Source organism: Schistocerca gregaria, chromosome 3 (assembly GCF_023897955.1).
Source record: "Schistocerca gregaria isolate iqSchGreg1 chromosome 3, iqSchGreg1.2, whole genome shotgun sequence".
Lineage (NCBI taxonomy): Eukaryota > Metazoa > Arthropoda > Insecta > Orthoptera > Acrididae > Schistocerca > Schistocerca gregaria.
In genome coordinates, this window is record NC_064922.1 from 732,288,008 (window position 1) to 732,307,561 (window position 19,554).

The 19,554-nt window shown below is 38.9% G+C and overlaps 1 protein-coding gene across 1 annotated transcript in view; it reads left to right on the top strand.

Annotated features, from left to right (window-relative positions):
• The window catches only part of LOC126353768 (uncharacterized), a 36,921-nt gene extending 26,698 nt beyond the window's left edge, over positions 1 to 10,223 (top strand). Inside the window, exon 3 of the mRNA XM_050002849.1 lies at positions 10,100 to 10,223. Within this exon, the coding sequence (XP_049858806.1) occupies positions 10,100 to 10,146 (47 nt within the window). The 3' untranslated portion in view covers positions 10,147 to 10,223. The remainder of the gene's footprint in view (positions 1 to 10,099) is intronic.
• The last annotated feature ends 9,331 nt before the right edge of the window (positions 10,224 to 19,554 follow it).

Consider the following 19,554-nt stretch of genomic DNA (forward strand, 5'->3'; position numbering starts at 1 on the left):
CTCACACTGTTAATGGTGTTGCTGCACATAGCAAATAGAGTACCCTATGTTGGCTGCAGTCGGTAAAGGCATGATACATTCCAGATTCTGTCAGTGGGCTTCAAGCAGTAGTATTCTAAGTAAAATTAATGCATCGTAGTGAAGGGCGAATGAGATATAACTATATTAATGAAACCTAAGTGGCAGCCACTGTCACTCCATTTGCTACACTCTAGTCACATCACGTACTTCGGAGCAAGCCGCCTAGTAAGCATGCTGTGTACCACTCTACATGCTAGAAGCCACTGCTTGAGCATGCAGTCACTATGCTATGCAGCTATTGGCTACAGGTGGAAAACAAACATCCATATGTTTTAATCCAACAGTTTTCACCATATTTCAGTTTTCAGTTCATTTCATGTTGTAGGTCATAAATTATAGCTGTTTTCGAGATGAACTTAAAAAATGATAGAACTCTCAAAACTGCATATTTTAAAGTATAATTTGTGGCAGTAGTGTACTTGGAAATGGCTCAATGACTTCGTACATCATTAGCAGAAGTGAGTCTTCCCAATTACATACCCAACAGTATTAATAGTGGCAAAACCCACTTTTTTCTAATAAGTCTGTTATATGACATAAAATTCTGAAATTTCTATTTATTTATTATGACAGCTGCCACCCATTCCATATCAAACGGTCCCTTCCCTACAGCCTAGGCCTTCGTGGCTAACAAATCTGCTCCAGTCCTGAATCCCTGAACCATTACACCAAAAACCTGAAAACAGCTTTCGCATCCCGAAACTACCCTCCCAACCTGGTAAAGAAGCAAATAACCAGAGCCACTTCCTCATCCCCTCAAACCCAGAACCTCTCACAGAAGAACCCCAAAAGTGCCCCACTTGTGACAGGATACTTCCCGGGACTGGATCAGATTCTGAATGTGATTCTCCAGCAGGGATACGACTTCCTAAAATCCTGCCCGAAATGAGATCCATCCTTCATGAAATCCTCCCCACTCCACCAAGATTGTCTTTCCGCCGTCCACCTAACCTTCGTAACCTCTTGGTTCATCCCTATGAAATCCCCAAACCACCTTCCCTACCTTCTGGCTCCTACCCTTGTAACCAACCCCGGTTTAAAACCTGTCCTATGCACCCTCCCACCACCACCTACTCCAGTCCTGTAACCCGGAAGGTGTACACAATCAAAAGCAGAGCCACGTGAGAAAGCACCCACGTGATTTACCAACTGACCTGCCTACACTATGACGCTTTCTATGTGGGAATGACCAATGACCAGCAACAAACTGTCCATTCGCATGAATGGACACAGGCAGACAGTGTTTGTTGGTAATGAGGATCACCCTGTGGCCAAACATGCCTTAGCGCACGGCCAGCACATCTTGGCACAGTGTTACACCGTCCGGGTTATCTGGATACTTCCCACCAACACCAACCTATCCGAACTCTGGAGATGGGAACTTGCCCTTCAATATATCCTCTCTTCTCGTTATCCACCAGGCCTCAACCTCCGCTAATTTCAAGTTGCTGCCACTCATACCTCACCTGTCACTCAACATCATCTTTGCCTCTGCACTTCCGCCTCGACTGACATCTCTGCCCAAACTCTTTGCCTTTAAATATGTCTGCTTGTGTCTGTATATGTATGGATGGATGTGTGTGTGTGTGTGTGTGTGTATGCGTGTATATACCTATCCTTTTTTTCGCCCTAAGGCAAGTCTTTCCACTCCCGGGATTGGAATGGCTCCTTACCCTCTCCCTTAAAACCCACATCCTTTCATCTTTCCTTCTCCTTCGCTCTTTCCTGACGAAGCAACCGCCGGTTGCAAAAGCTCGTAATTTTGTGTGTGTGTTTGTGTGTTATTTTATTGTGCCTGTCTACTGGCGCTTTCCCGCTTGGTGAGTCATGGAATCTTTGTTTTTTATATATTTATTTATTTATTTATTTACACATCAAGTTCTGTAGGACCAAATTGAGGAGCAAATCTCCAAGGTCATAGAACATGTCAGTACATGAAATTACAACATAAAAGTAATAACAGATATAAATAAATGTTCATGAACCTGCAAGTTTAAACACAGCCAAAACCTCTCAGACAAACAGAAGCTAAACGATGTCAAAGTTAGTGTAAGGAGGGCTATGCGTGAAGCGTTCAGTGAATTTGAAAGTGAAATTCTATGTACCGACTTGACAGAAAATCCTAGGAAGTTCTGGTCTTGTGTTAAATCAGTAAGTGGATCGAAACAGCATATCCAGACACTTGGGGGGGGGGGGGGGGGGGGGATGATGATGATGATGATGATGATGATGATGATGATGATGATGATGATGATGATGACATTGAAACAGAGGATGACACACACAAAGCTGAAACACTAAACACCTTTTTCCAAAGCTGTTTCACAGAGGAAGGCCGCTCTACAGTTCCTTCTCCAACTCACCGTACGAACGAAAAAATGGCTGACATCGAAATAAGTGTCGAAGGAATAGGAAAGCAACTGAAATCACTTGAGAGAGGAAAGTCCACTGGACCTGATGGGATACCAGTTTGATTTTAAACAGAGTGTGCGAAAGAACTTGCCCCCCTTCTAACAGCCTCGTATTGCAAGTCTCTAGAGGAACGGAAGGTTCCAAATGATTGGAAAAGAGCACAGGTAGTCCCAGTTTTCAAGTAGGCCTGTTAAGCAAATGCGCAAAACTATAGGCCTATATCTCTGACATCGCAAAACTATAAGCCTATATCTCTGACATCAATCTGTTGTAGAATTTTAGAACATGGTTTTTCCTCATGTATCATGTCATTTCTGGAAACCCAGAATCTACTCTGTAGGAATCAACATTGATTCCGGAAACAGCGATCGTGTGAGACCCAACTCGCTTTATTTGTTCAGGAGACCCAGAAAATATTAGATACAGGCTCCCAGGTAGATGCCATTTTCCTTGACTTCTAGAAGGTGTTCGATACAGTTCCGCACTGTCGCCTCATAAACAAAGTAAGAGCCTACGGAATATCAGACCAGCTGTGTGGCTGGATTGAAGAGTTTTTAGCAAACCCAACACAGCATGTTGTTCTCAATGGAGAGACATCTACAGATGTTAAAGTAACCTCTGGCATGCCACAGCGGAGTGTTATGGGACCATTGATTTTTACAATATATATAAATGACCTAGTAGATAGTGTTGGAAGTTCAATGCGGCTTTTCACGGATGATGCTGTAGTATACAGAGAACTTGCAGCAAAATGCAGAAAGATCTGCAGCAGATAGGCACTTGGTGCAGGGAGTGGCAACTGACCGTTAACATAGACAAATGTAATGTATTGCGAATACATAGAAAGAAAGATCCGTTACTGTATGATTATATGATAGCGGAGCAAACACTGGTAGCAGTTACTTCTGTAAAATATCTGGGAGTATGCGTACGGAATGATTTGAAGTGGAATGACCATATAAAATTAATTGTTGGTAAGGCGGGTGCCAGGTTGAGATTCATTAGGAGAGTCCTTAGAAAATGTAGTCAATCAACAAAGGAGGTGGCTTAAAAAACATTCGTTCGACCTATACTTCATTATTGCTCATCAGTGTGGGATCTGTACCAGGTCGGGTTGATGGAGAAGATAGAGAAGAGCCAAAGAATAGCGGCGTGTTTCGTCTCAGGGTTATTTGGCAAGCGTGATAGCATTACGGAGATGTTTAGCAAACTCAAGTGGCAGACTCTGCAAGAGAAGCGCTGTGCATCGTGGTGTTGCTTGTTGTCCCAGTTTAGAGAGGGTGCGTTTCTGGATGAGGTATCGAATATATTGCTTCCCCCTATTGATACCTCCCGAGATCATCATGAATGTAAAATTAGAGAGATTCGAGCGCGCATGGAGGGTTTCCGGCAGTTGTTCTTCCCGCGAACCATACGCTACGGGAACAGAAAAGGGAGGTAATGACAGTGGCACGTAAAGTGCCCTCCGTCACACACCGTTGGGTGGCTTGCGGAGTATAAATGTAGATATGTCAGTCCATAAGTTTAAGTAAATGCTATCAGCAACACAAGAAGAATCAGCTTTAATTTTCCGAGGAACTCCTCGACAGAATAGGAGGAGTGACCCACGGGGAAACTCTTCAGCTTTGACTTGAAAGCGCGTGGATTACTGCTAAGATTATTGAATTCGAGTGGCAGCTTATTGAAAATGGATACAGCAGTATACTGCACACCTTTTTGCGCAACAGTTAAGGAAGTCCAATCCAAATGCAGGTTTGATTTCTGCCGCATATTAACCTATTGAAAGGAACTTATTCTTGGGAATAAACTAATATTGGTAACAAGAAACGACAGTAAGGAATATACATATTGAGAGGCCAGTGTCAAAATACCCAGACTCGTGAACAGAGGTCGACAAGAGGTTCTTGAACTCGCACCACTTATTTGCCAAACTGCCCGTTTGAGCCAAAAATGTCCTTGTAGAATGGGAAGAGTTACCTCAAAATCTAATACTATATGACATAAGTGAATGAAAATAACCAAAGTAGACTAATTTTTGTGTCGAAGTATCACTCACTTTTGATACTGTTCGAATAGTAAAACTGGCAATATTAAGTCTTTGAACAAGATCCTGAACGTGGGCTTTCCACAACAGATTACTATCTATCTGAATACCTAGAAATTTGAGCTGTTCGGTTTCACTAATCATATGCCCATTCTGTGAAATTAAAACGTCAGGCTTTGTTGAATTGTGTGTTAGAAACTGTAAAAACTGAGTCTTACTGCGATTTAATGTTGGTTTATTTTCTACAAGCCATGAATTGAGGTCATGTGCTGCACTATTTGAAACTGAGTCAATCTTGCACACAACATCCTTTACTACCAAGCTAGTGTCATCAGAAAACAGAAATATTTTAGAGTTAACCATAATACTAGAGGGCATATCATTTATATAAATAAGGAACAGGAGTGGCCCCAATGCTGATCCCTGGGATACCCCCCAATTTACCGTACCCCACTCAGATCCCACATCAAAGCTGTTATCAACATCGTGAATAATGACCTTTTGCTGCTGTCGCTAAAGTAAGAGGTGAACCAATTGTGAGCTACTCCCCATATTTCATAATGGTCCAACTTCTGGAGCAATATTTGGTGATCTACACAATCAAATGCCTTAGTTAAATAAAAAATTATGCCATCCAGTACCTCACAGAGAAAAGAGAATATAGCATTTTCAGTTATTAAACAACTTCTAAAGCCGAACTGTACATTTGATAGCAAATCGTATTATATAAAATGATCAATTATTCTTACATACACAGCCTTTTCAACAACTTTTGCAAACACTGATGGCATAGAAATAGGTCTAAAATTATCTACATTATCCCTTTCTCCCTTTTTATAAAGCGGCTTTCATATGAGTACTTTAATCGCTCAGGAAATTGACCAATCCTAAAGGAAAAATTACAAATATGGCTAAATACAGGGCTAACATGCGCAGCGCAGTAATATATTCTGCTAGACACTCCATCATAACCATGAGAGTCCTTAGTGTTCAGTGATTTAATTATTTACTCAGTCTCCTTGTCTGTATCACAGAGGAGTATTTCAGACATCAATCTTGGAAAGGCATTTGCCAAGAAAGCTATATGATTTCCTGTAGAAACTAAATTTCTATTAAATTCCCCCGCATTGCTCAGAAAATGATTGTTAAATACTGTACATATATTTGATTTATCAGTAACAGAAATATTTTTACTGCGAACTGTCTTATCATCGACCTTGTGCTGCTGACCAGATACTTCCTTCACAACTGACCATAAGGTTTTAATTTTATCCTGTGAATTAGCTATTCTATTTGCTTACCACATACTCTTTGCATTCCTAATAACGTTTTAAGCTCCGTACAGTACTGTTTGTAATGGGCTACTGTCACTTGATTGTGACTACTTCCAACATTTTTGATGTAATTCCCGCTTCGTTCTACATGATATCCTTATGCCACTAGTCAGCCACCCGGGCTGTCCATTACTGCTAGTACCCCATTTAGAATGTTCTAATGGAAAGCAACTCTCAAAGAGCATGAGAAATGTGTAATGGAAAGAATTGTATTTATCATCTATATTATCAGCACTGTAAACATCCTGCCACTCTTGTTCCCTGACAAGTTAAAAAAAAAACTCTCTATTGCTGTTGGATTAACTTCCCTACATAGTTTATAATTAAATATGACATTGGTTTGAGTACAAAAGCCTTTTAGTGTTAAAATTTGTGCATCATTGTCTGAAAGGCCATTCACGCTTTTACTAACAGAATGCCCATCTAGTAATGAAGAATGAATAAAAATATTGTCTATGACTGTGCTACTGTTCCCTTGCACCCTAGTTGGAAAAAACACAGTTTGCATCAGATCATATGAATTTAAGAGATCTACCAAAATCCTTTTTCTTGCACAATCATATACAAAATTAATATTGAAGTCACCACATATAACTACTTTCTGGTACTTCCTACGAAGTGAATCAAGAACCCTCTCTAGCTTGAGCAAAAATGCTCTGAAATTGGAGTCAAGGGACCTATAAGCAACAACAATTAGAAGTTTAGTATCACTAAATTCAACTAACGCTGCACAACTTTCAAATATCTGTTCAGTGCAGTGTCGTGATAAGTCTATGGAATACTGTTTTTTTTATGTATAGAGCCACTCCCCCACCCCGCAAGGAACTCCTTGAGAAACATCTAGATAATCTGTAGCCTGGTAAAGGAAGCCTCTGAACCTTCTTCTTCCTTTTTTTTCCACCCAGTGTTAGTAAAATTTCTACCTGGGAGGAGGAAAAATGAGATTCTCGCACTGACTCATTTATAGCTTCTGTGGCTGTTTATACTTTATAATCCTGTACTTAGGGAGTTTCTAATGTTTTGTGGGCTAAGGTCTGTAAACTTGGTACATAATGAACTCATTTTACTTGGGTTATTTGGTGTGGTAGCTGAGCTGGCTGTTGGGTGACTTAACAAGTTGCCTGGCAATAAGAGCTCACTAACCAGAAATGGCAGACATTGCCTTGATTCTGACCAAGAATATTCTTAAAGACTCAGTATTTCAGTTGAAAAGGTTGATGACGGATATTCTTGCTGGATACAGTATATCAGATATACATACAAAAACACAAGACTTAATTTAAGTTGCACAAGAAAAGGTGACTGCTTGGCCCCTTCATCACATACACATATTGACTCGGTCCAGAATACTTCACGTCAACTGTCACATTTTTACATTGCTGCCGCAACCTAGCAGTAGTTGTATCAAAATTGCACGGTGTAGCTAAATGTTGCAAGTTGTGTTGGCTGTGTTGATTGTGGATTATGTCGGTATTTCCTCTTTCACATTTCCCCTCTCCACAATATTCTAAAACATCCTCTTAACTCCACCACCTCTCATAACTTTTTTACTCATGTCAAATGGTACAAAAAGTCAGTTGAGGCACTGAGTAAGAACATAGAAATGAGTCAAGCCTTACTAGAAAGAATTGTAAAATTGGGGAACTTTTAGCATTGATCTCATGGGTTTTTCACAGGGACTATGAGTTTATCATGTAGTATCATGAGACGTATAAAATCAAAGTTCCACTCTTATCACTAACTTAGTATGTACAGACATGTTCTATTTAAAAATTTTAGTGAAGTACATTGTATTACATAATTCATGTAATGCCCTTAAATCTTCTGGTGTGGTTGTCTTTCCTTATTGGCAAAAGCCTTTATCACATTATTTCTGGACTTTGTAACATACCTATAGTGCGTATGGTGAAGTTTCCACTCTGCTAAGGAGTGTGTGTTCATACAAAACTTACTGTCAGATTGAATCTGTGTGCCAAACCAAGACCCAAACTCAGGACCGTTGCCTTTTGCAGGCAAATGCTCTGCCAACTGGTTGAGCAGTTTCTCACAACTGACAAAGGTACTTAGTTTCATAACTACAGTGACTGATCACTCCACGTCTGAGTTTCATACTTGTCACAGAGAAATCTATGAAAAGGGGCAGAATACATTGGCAATCTTCAGTTCCATTAACTGCAGGAACAAGATGAAGAGTTTATGCCAAGTCACAGAGATTGCATTGGCAGCAATAAAAAGTTGTTCAGTAACATAAAAGTATCAGTATAAACTGCTGATTAGTTTTGTTTGTGTGGATTTTTTTAAGTAGTCATGTTGTATTATTTCATTCAGACAAACAAATTGGTATTCCACCTATCATAAAATTCTTTGTTTTGAATGATTTATCACCAATAAAAATTTGCCCAAAACTGAACAAGTCTCTTCCTCCATTTCAAACAGTTAAAGATAGGTAGCTGAGTTCAAAGATAGCTCTTACTCCCTTAAAGTTGATCCTTTTGAAGAACTACACCCACATATGAAAACATCAAAAAATACAGAGCATGTCATTTATACAGTTAATTTCTCATCAGTTTTTGGATGTTTGTAGAAAGATTCCACATTATTTCATGTGCTGCTTTTTTGCTATGGGTAAGGTTATGAACTTCACTCAGGAAATGAAGCAGCAGTCCAACTAATGACTCAGTTCTTAGAAAAGTGTTTACTGGATTGTAAATGGGACTGATAATTTTGCAATTGGTAAAACGATGCATTCTTCCTGTTTAAGATGGTGAAAAGCTATTGGAGAAAAGATGTGGATCGAAAAAGAAGGAAAAAATCCTCATTTTGCTGTACAAAGTGCTTGCCCACAAAGATGCTTCTGCAATAAGAATTAAAAAAAAAAAAAAATTCTAGTGTGATTTCTGGGTACATGTAAGGAAAGTTATGGCTAGAAAATCTTGTGTGTGCAGTGAAGAGATCTGGCTGGCTTGGCAGTTATTATCATGTCTTTCAGAACCACCAAATCTATTCACTACAAAAATGTTAGATATGGAGCAGCCAATTTAGTGTCCTTGTAGTTTGAAAATCTATTTAACTATGTTATTGTTGTAGAAACTGTTATTGTTACTGAGTAGCAGAACTTCTGAAAATTTAGCAGTTTCTGATGTCGTTTAATAATACAGTTAGCCTGTTAGTGCTTCAAGGAACATTTATTGTTGCTGAGGTAGCAGAAACCAATTGTATTTATTTTAGTCAGAGAAAATATTAACATTTTTTATCTTTGCATTAGCATCTGCAGAAAACTGCTTTCCTGCTCTGTTTATGCTACAGAACACTACATTAAGGCAAATATAAATTGTTGAAATTCCCTGACTTCTGAGCCGGCCGGAGTGGCCGTGCGTTTCTAGGCACTACAGTCTGGAACCGAGCGACCGCTACGGTCGCAGGTTCGAATCCTGCCTCGGGCATGGATGTGTGTGATGTCCTTAGTAACCTAAGTTTTAAGTAGTTCTAAGTTCTAGGTGACTGATGACCTCAGAAGGTAAGTCACATAGTGCTCAGAGCCATTTGAACCATTTTGAACACTGACTTCTGAGCTCTGTAACGTCATCAGAAAATACTAAAGGAAATGTTAAGATGTAGTATTGCATTTAATTTTGAATGTCTGTGTGAGGGTTAGTAATGAAGTTTCTTTTTATATTTAAAAAATAGCCATGTTTCTAGACAAGAAAGAAAAAGTGTGTACTAACAGTTCGATTTTCAAAAAGTTCTCAGTATTTTCCACACCACTGCTAAGGAAATAATTCGTTCATATGTTGTTTACCATTACTGATTTTTTAGTGTAAATTAGTTTTTCATTGCAAATCTAATGCACTACACACATGGTTGCTACGTTCTGACAACTACAGATGTGGCATTTGAGATAGTAATACTTAATAATCTCATTAGGAAAGCAATTTATTTCTGCTCTGTCTTCACACCATACTAAAATGTACCAGAAGGCTGTATCTTTAAAACTACTAATGGTTGCCCCAATGTGCTTCGTCCACATGGTTATTTAGTATCTAAACAAATAGCTAATAACTTCAATATTCAAGCATTGTTTGATTATGGACCTTCATGTGACTGTTTGTTGTAATATTTTGGCTGTGGTGTGTGCTCATGACATAGCTATTTGTAAGAATTGTCTATGCTAGTAAATTTGTTGAAATTTGAGAGTTTGAAGTCTGACATTCACTTTCTACTTTTTCAGTATACAGATCCGATGACCCAAGAGCAGCCAGAATCCGAAAGGACTAGTTCATATACTGAGGCACTTCACATTCAGTGTAGATAAAGTTTCTAATGATTAAATCGGATATACAAATTTTTTGTTACTCGATGTGTTTTCTTTTGTAAATGATTTCCTCTCTGTGAAACAACTTAGCTCCAAGTAATATTTAAGAACAGATATCTGTAATGACATTAACACTGTTATAGCACAAAAAGCAACAACCTATTCTGTAAATAGTAATATTTGGGCTACAGTTCTACATCAGTTTATTGGAGACTTGTCCACGAATGTTGTTTATTGAAGAAAATATTATTCCACTGCTATTAAAACCATGTAAAAAAAATAGATGTAGTTCTGGAATTTACCTACCTTTAAAAATTTAAGTTAAAAATTATAGCATTCCACACATGTTTTACTATTTAAAATTCTACCACAACTTTGATAAATGAAGTAACAGCAAAGGAAAACAACAATTTTCCATTCCAGCATTTGAGTTGTTGAAAATGTTCTTTTGAGAAGCAGTTAGATTTGGTTGGAAATTGGTGTATGTTATTTGATGGTAAGATTGTCTTTGAAATCTTTAAACTTGTCTGTTTAGCATGAAGACGGTGAAGATTTGTTTTAACTGATGTTACCGTTATTTCATATGTCAAAATTTGTGTCGTGGAATGTTTTCAACAGAAGGAAAGGAACCTGTACAGTGGGTCTCCTGAAGAATGGTTTTTTAATTTTTAACTGTAAAGCAAAAGTGACTTGCACACAAAGCTGTGTGACTTCATAAAGGCATAGGGTGTTTGGGACCATTGGGTAGCAAGCATATCGTTCTCATAAATTACACTGAAGAACTTCTAGAAATCTCCCAGGTTATTGGTGTGCTAAATTGTTTGTTTTACGAGATATATTTCTGGTATTTGTAAGAGTTAAATCTACAAGTTAGAAATCAAGTACACAATATACTGTTTCCATTTGAGTATATATGAAACATGAACTGAGTTTGATGTGCAGTTGCATATAAATCTGAGCAACTTAAAATTCACTATATCTCAGAATATTTAATTCATCAACTTGTGGTAAGATTTCAGATTGTTTCTACATAAAACAGTGGACACTAATCAGGTTCTACAATTGGAATACCTTTTCTGTGCTGGTTTCAGTGGCCGTGAAGGGAATGAAGCAACTTGCATGTGTGTTCATTGGAGGTCAGATCCGTATAATCTTGTTGGCTGGGAGAGGGAGCCGTGTGCTGAATTATCTGGAAGGTAATTTGCCTAGGATTGTGGTCACTATGAATCTGGTACTCATTGTCAGTTGTTGGCAGATAGATACCACAACATGTCTGTGTTTAGAAACTGTTCCAGTTCTATCGCATTAGCTCTTAAAAAGATGATGTATTCATATTAATGACAAGTTTCCTTCCCAAGAAGAATGTGACATCCTCTTGTTCCTTATTGATTCCAACAATCAAACTGTAGTCTCATGGATACAATAGTGGTCACCATAAAAAAAGTATTAGTTACTGGTTTTCTGTAACTAACTGAAAAACTGAATATGCCATCATAATCATAGTAAGTAAATAAGGACACCTTGGGATGGAATTGCTTTAATCCAGGTCACATCAGTCACTCGGATTGGGTAGTGGAAACAACCCCTTGAGGTCATGGCGGAGTCATTTTTTTAAAGAAACACAACGCTATTTGACTATTTAATGTTTATTTCGGTAAAATATAGGTTTATGCCTTTTTCAGGTATTTGCTGAAAGTAAAAAATGTGTACAGTAAGACCAGGTAACATTTCAAAATACATAAAATGTCTTAAGCAATGAATGTAAATTGGTGTGTACTTTAGTTATGCGTCTTTAACATAATTGGAGAACATTTAACATGTTGTCAAGCTCGAAGTTATCGTTAAATTAAGAAAAGTGTTGGCTCTCCATGAAACGCCAGGTGTAAAATCACCATCTCGTAACAGATCAGTAAATAATCGTGGGAGCAAGTAATATTTAGTAAAAACAAATTTACGCTGGTAAATAAAAGATGAGTTCACATCTCATTAAAACATAACAATAGTGAAATCAAAAAGTATGAATAATAGAACTGACTGTTTAAATGACAAAGTGTCATAGATATGGCTAGTATTTCCAGACTATATATAATTATCTTCTGAGTGGCACTGTGCACCATCATCTTTGCAATAAACATTTATATATCAGATCATAAACAACTGTAAGTGAATCTACATCAAACTGGATCAGGAACTAAAGTCTAAAAGGAACACAATTAAATACAGTTCAAAGACAGTGAGTCACATATAGGAATATGATACGTACCATTGATAATACAAAAGGTGAATGTTAACAATAGGAGCTAAAAAGGGGACAGAGGAGAATGTGGACTGAAGAGGGATGGGAGAGATACAGGAATGCACATTTTTAAATCAAGACTTCATTTTGTAAGTGTGTGTGTGTGTGTGTGTGTGTGGTGAGAGAGAGAGAGAGAGAGAGAGAGAGAGAGAGAGAGAGAGAGAGAGAGAGAGAGAGAGAGAGGGGGGGGGGGGGGGATGAGAGAATGGGAGAGAGACAAGAAGACACAGGGGGGGGGGGGGGGGGGGTCCAAGGTGGATAGAAAACTTCAGTCACAGTGCAATATTTATAAAATATAATAAAAGTAGGAAAATATATAGTAATCATAATACGCTTATAGAAATGTAAAAAAATTCATTGCACTTCTGTAAAACAGAGAAGTTGCACCTTAGTAGGAAAAAATGCTCAATAAAAGCCACTTCGGTGTTCCATAGCATAAATAGATCAGTGTATGTGTACAACTTGTTTTAATCACTATAGATAAAGGTCTTATTTATTACAAGAATGTTAACTAAGCACAGGGAGATGGTAGAAATTCCAGCATATTCAGTTACCCTTGACATGACTTACAGGCTATTTATATAAAACTTGCATGTTTTGGTTGTGGACGTAAGAATAATAGCGAGCTGGAGAGGTAGGAAGCATAGTACTAGAAGTAATTATTTGGGGGGGGGGGGGGAGTAGGTGGGGAGTAGGAAAAGCAGGGAGACAAGGGAGTGGTGGAGGGGGAAGGGGTGATAAATGGTACTAGAGAATAAGGGACTGCAACTGCACCACAACAGTGCAGCATCCAAGCATACATAAGAGCAACACAGTACATGAAAAAAGTATGTAGCAGCTGGGATATTACCACAAAAATTTAACAATGCATTATAAATTCTATAGTCTGGAGTAATTAGTAGATAATATATTAGTAGGTGTATATGTTGTTGTTGTTGTTGTTGTTGTTGTTGTTTTCAGTCCAGAGACTGGTTTGATGCAGCTCTCCATGTTACTCTATCCTGTGCAAGCTTCTTCATCTCCCAGTACCTACTGCAACCTACATCCTTCTGAATCTGCTTAGTGTATTCATCTCTTGGTCTCCCTCTATTATTTTCATTCTCCACACTGCCCTCCAGTACTAAATTGGTGATCCCTTGAGGCCTCAGAATATGCCCCACCAACCGATCCCTTCTTCTAGTCAATTTGTGCCACAAATTTCTCTTCTCTCCAATTCTGTTCAATACTTCCTCATTAATATGTGATCTACCCATCTAATATTAAGCATTCTTCTATAGCACCACATTTCAAAAGCTTTTTATTCTCTTCTTGTCCAAACTGTTTATCATCCATGTTACACTTCCATACATAGCTACACTCCATAAAAATACTTTCAGGAACTACTTCCTGACACTTCAATCTGTACTCGATGTTAACAAATTTCTCTTCTTCAGAAACGCTTTCCTTGCCACTGCCAGTCTACGTTTTATATCCTCTTTACTTTGACCATCATCAGTTATTTTGCTCCCCAAATAGCAAAACTCATTTACTACTTTAACAGGGTGTCTACGACCCGGGAGATCCGGGAGTAACCCCGGAATTTGTTCATCCGGTAGGAAACCAAGAAAACCCAGGAATTTTTTAGAATTCCTTGAAGTTTTCGTTTAAGTTTTCAGTTAATTTTTTGTAATTCTGATGGTAAGAACCGATACTTTAACAAAGGATATTACTGTATCCCGCTACGGCAGAATAATACTGCAGCATTAAAACATGAACAAGAGGAAAAAACGAAAATAAAACTTAAATTGCAAAGGAAATGCGCCATATAAAATAAGTGCTCGTACAAGTGTCTGCCAACAGCAGAATGTGTCAAAGGCTTTTTAGTACTTTCTCCCGCTTCTGGCTACAGAAATGTGGCTGTTGGCTGTCTAAGTAGCAGTAGCAGCAACCAGCCACATGGTACCCGCACAACCAGCAACATGGAACCTGGAAAAATTTTACTGGTGTGCCCAAGCTGGAGAGGAGGGGGGGGGGGGGGGGGGGGTTCTCTAGCCATTAATATACATAGACAAATGTCCTTTTTGGGGCTTTACATTTGATGTTTGTTCTGTGCGCTGGTAAAGTTTTGAGCCATTCTGGCTGATGGCAGAGCCATAGTACAGTGTCAAAATGGCGTCTACGTACGACTCGTGTTACAAGCAGTGTGCTCTTATTGAATTCTTGTGTGCAGAAAAAGAAACCATGTTGAACATGCATTTGTGTATGGTGTTGCTGCTGTTGATAAGAGTACAGTTGGAAAATGGGCAATGAATTTTACAGCCTCAGCAAATGCAGAAACGAAGCTCCACAGTCAGTCATGCTTGCGATGTGCCTCAGGAAATTGAGAAACAGAGCTGCATGATCAGTCATGCTCGGGATGTCCTGTTTAAGCCGATGCTCCAGACATGCTGAATCGTGCAGATGCCATTATTCGTTCCTACTGGTGCATCACAACTCTACAATTAGCTGTACTGTTGTTGGTCAGCACTGGAACTGTGTCTGCAGTGATAGAGACTCTCAGATATTCAAAGAGGTGCTCACAATAGGTTCCCCGAATGCTCACAGTGGACCACAAGATTCAAGGAAAGGCCAGTTCACCTGAATTTTTGGAGCTTAAAGATTCTCTACGAGGAACAGACTGTGAAGATAATGAGAGTGTCAGTCGTGCAGTGAAAACACTGCTTCGCGTACAGGACAAGAGCTTTTACGAGCAGGGAATACATACTCTTCCACAATGTTGACATACAGCCGTAGAATGTGTTGGAGACTACTTAGAAAAATAGGATATGGACAAGAGATGTTGATGTGTATTGTCACCAAATTCTGACTCTTTTAACAGTAAATAAGTTCTGAGGAAAAAAATGTGGCACAGTACTTATTGAACGACCCTCTTAATTCTGATTTAACTAAGTAGTAATACATCAGTATGCATGTACTTCGTATGTTAGTGATGAACATAAAAGCATTAAACATAGTAGATGTGATGTACTTAAATATGATTTAATGTTTGTTACTGTTCTTAATACTTTCCTCACACCTGCCAACTTCGGAAGACTATGGGCAACATAAGATTAAAATGCCTCATACTGTTTCTTATTGTAACAAATAGGATAACAGTTAAATATTATGGGTATGGTGCAAGTCAACAGGCACAGTATATTTTAAACATATTACACTCCAACATTTGCTGTGAGTAAAAGAATTATTTGTATATGGGGTTTTGAGATGAAGAATTTTAGTAGAACATGTCTTTCTTTTTTTATACCACATGCATTCACATCAATATGTTACAATGTAGTTACCATTTGAGCAGCTGAGATATATTTCAAAAATTGGGTATGTATGGTAACTGTTATCTTCTTGCTGAAACATACATATGCATTGTAACTATATGACATGGGCTAATAGACCTGTAATGACAAACCCCTAAGAAAGTACTGTACTTTAACACAACAGTATATACAAGTAAATAATGTTCTGGCTTATTAACAATAGACATGCCAGAATGTCTACTGGACACAATCAACATTAACAGCCATTATATAATTCAATTGTGTACAGCAGTTCCAGGATCCCCTCCCCCCCCCCCCCCCCCCCTTCCTCCTCGTCCTCCTCCTCCTCCTCGTACTGTACATAGAATATTCATTTGAAGGCAGTGCCAAAAAGGTGGGGAAAAAAGGAAAGACAGCAGTAATTTAATTACTAGCAGTAAGAGTCAGACTTACATTAACAACTAAAATACATACTACAGAGAATTAGAGAATATTTTATTTTATAGAAGCATTCACCAAATACTTTAGAGTAAAAAGCCTTACCTATACATAATTGTGCTAAGAATGCACAAAGGAAATACTAGTAACATCAGGATGATATATATGTACCTTCGTCAACGTCTGCTTAGGGCAAGAGAAACGACTCAGAGTTCCCTCTCCTGGTATGCAACAGGGTAGACACGATGACATGCACTATGTCAAACAATCCCCAGATGTCACTTATTGTCTGCTTTGCTGTGTGACTGAGCCAATACCTGTGCATCACCAATAGAGGAAACATGGTGCAGTACACTTTTGAGGAATACACAGACATGTTCCTTGTGTATGGCGAAGATGGAGGTAATGGAAGAGCTGCTAGTTAGCTGTCTTACACGTTTTACACACTCCATCGCACAAACTGTTTGCCCAAGTTACACTACGGCTATGAGAAACGGGTACCTTCAGCATGAGGAGGCAGGACTGTGGTGCTCCACGGTGACGCCGCACTCCTGAATTTGAAGGTGTACTGTGTTGCATTGAAGATAGCCGGTCAAAAAGTTCCCGAACAATTGCACCTCCAATAGCTGTTAGTCACAGTACCATCTTAGACATCCTGCATTAGCAACAATGACATCCGTACCACTTACAAAGGGTACATGCTATGGATCCAGCAGACTTCCTACAACGCGTTGCTTTCGGCACATGGTTCCTTCACTGTTGCATCGACGCACCCCTGTTTCCACGTCGAGTTTTCTTCACAGATCAACGTAGTTACACAAGGGATTGTGTTCTGAATGCTCGAAATAGCCAAGTCTGGGCGGACGAAAACCCTCATGCCATGCATGTTCAGTGATTTCAAGATAGGTTTGGAATTAATGTGTGGGTAGGTATTCTGGATGGTCATGTGACTGGACCATACCTCCTTCCATCCAAGCTCACGGGTCCCGCATACTTAGTCTTCCTACGACACGTTATGGCCCTGTTCTTGGAAGCTGTGCCATTGAATGTCCGTCAGGAAATGTGGTTTCAGCATGATGGAGCACCATCTCACTTTTCACTGAGTCCTGAGACATCTCGACTGACGGTATGATGAAAGATGGATAGGCCGTGGTGGTCCAACTGTGTGGCCACCACGATCGCCGGATTTAACCCATATGGACTGCTACTTGTGGTGTCATATGAAGAGCCTAATTTATGAGACACCTGTAGAGATAGAGGAAGATCTGCTGGCACGAGTTCTGGCCACTGCACAAGACATTGAAGAGACACTAGGTGGGATGGAGAGAGTGTACCAGAACATGCTTTGGAGGTACAATGTGTGTAACAATGTTGGTGGTCGTCACATCAAGCCGCTGTTGTAATGCATTGGTACGTTGTGGCTGGTGCCATAGATGCTGGGTTCTTGTTGTTGACTAATGTAAACTATAAGGTGTAAGTTGTAATGCAAGTGCATAAGTAATAACGGAACAAGTCAGTATTCTTTTCAAATGGATTGCAACAATTGTACTGGGTCACACCTAAGAACATTTCTCACATAGATGTGGATGAGATAATCATCTGCATTGAAACTATTGCAGAATGGAAATGATGCGTTTGCAGGCATGGGTTCCTGTTCAGCATGTTATGCACTCACTGCCCTCTACGTGACCTAGAAGTTCGTAACAGGAATTTCCTACCACCATGTATATATAATGTGTGTGTAACCATTCATCTTACATCTTTTGAAATTTTATGTGGTCTTACTACATGCAATTTTTGCTTGTAGCAAATACTTGAAAATGGCCTAAAAGGCCAAAACGTGGATTGTACTTAAATAAACAAGAAAACAGTCAAATGGTGGTGAGCTCCTTAAAAAATACAGATAGCAATATTGTAAGTTCAGCCACCTAGGAAGGACTTCTCTGGATAGGTAGACAAACATATGGGTCCTGAAAAAGGATCTGGCCTTGTAACATTAGCCAAGACGGCCTTGCTGTATTGGTACTGTGAACAACTGAGAAGCTAGAACTGTTAGGTTTCTCCTGAGACCTGGAGCTGTACTTATAGTTTACTATTGTGGCATCCTCACAAATAAAATGTTTAAGAAGCAAAATAGCTCTCCATTTGGATCTCCAGTCAGGGTCTACTTGGGTGGATGATGATATCAGGAGAAATAAAATGAACTGTATGGGTCAAACTGAAATTTTGTGTCCCCTTATTGGGTTGCTAGGCTAGAAAATTTAAAAAAAGAAAGATGGATAGGTTGATGTTTAATATAGTAGGAAATGGCAAAGTGTGGTGGCAGAAAAAATTGGACTTTGGTCAGGTCAGTACAAGGTTATTGACAAAGAATTGGGGAAATTTAAGGGTTGAATAAAAAAACAATGCAAATAAGCTACGATGAACAGCACAGTGAATGTATTATTATAGCCAAAAACAGAAACAAACCCAACACCCACAACAGTAGTACATCTTTACATGCCATCTGGCTCCTCAGACAATGAAGTGAGACAAAGATGTATTATGGGATAAAGTAATTATTCAGGTATGTAAGAGAGATGAAAATTCAACTGTGGTGGGGAAACTGGAATTCAATAGTAGGTAAAAATAAGAGAGGGAGAAGAAGAAAAGGGGGGGGGGGGGGGAGAGTTATGAATGAATGGAGAAGCCTCCTCTTATAATTCTGCGCAGAACTAATATTTAATCTCAGAATCAGAAGGTTTTGTATGTGGAAACATCAGAGGCCTCCTTTTCATTATGTAAAGATCTCAAAACCAGATTTTAAACTGCAAAACATTTTCAGTGGAAGATATGGATTCTGACCATAGTTTGTGAACTACAGATTACAACTTTAAGGAATTGCACACAGGTAGGAAGTAAGGAGATAGAACTTGGGTAAGTTAAAGTAACCATAAATTGTTAGTGTCAAAGGAAGTGTAAGGCAATGATTGATTGAAACAATTAAACACACAGGGGCAGAGAAACAGGAAGCCTTCAGTAGTAAAATAATGAAGCCAGGATCAAAAAGGCAAGCAGAGTAGAAATCCTTTCTTGACAAATGAAATATTGTATTCAATCTAAATGATGGAAGGAAAAATATAAACTAGCAAGTGGGAAGACAGGTAGATGCGTAAGAACTGAGATTGGCAGAAAATGCAAAAGGGTCAGAAGACAAATCTAAGGCTGTAGAAACATTTATGACTAGGGAAAGAAAAATGCTGCCTATAAGAAAATTGAAGTGACTTTCAAAGAAAACTGAAGCAACTATGTTAAATGTAGTAGGCAGACACAAGAGAAACAAACTTCAAAATATTATAGAATTATAA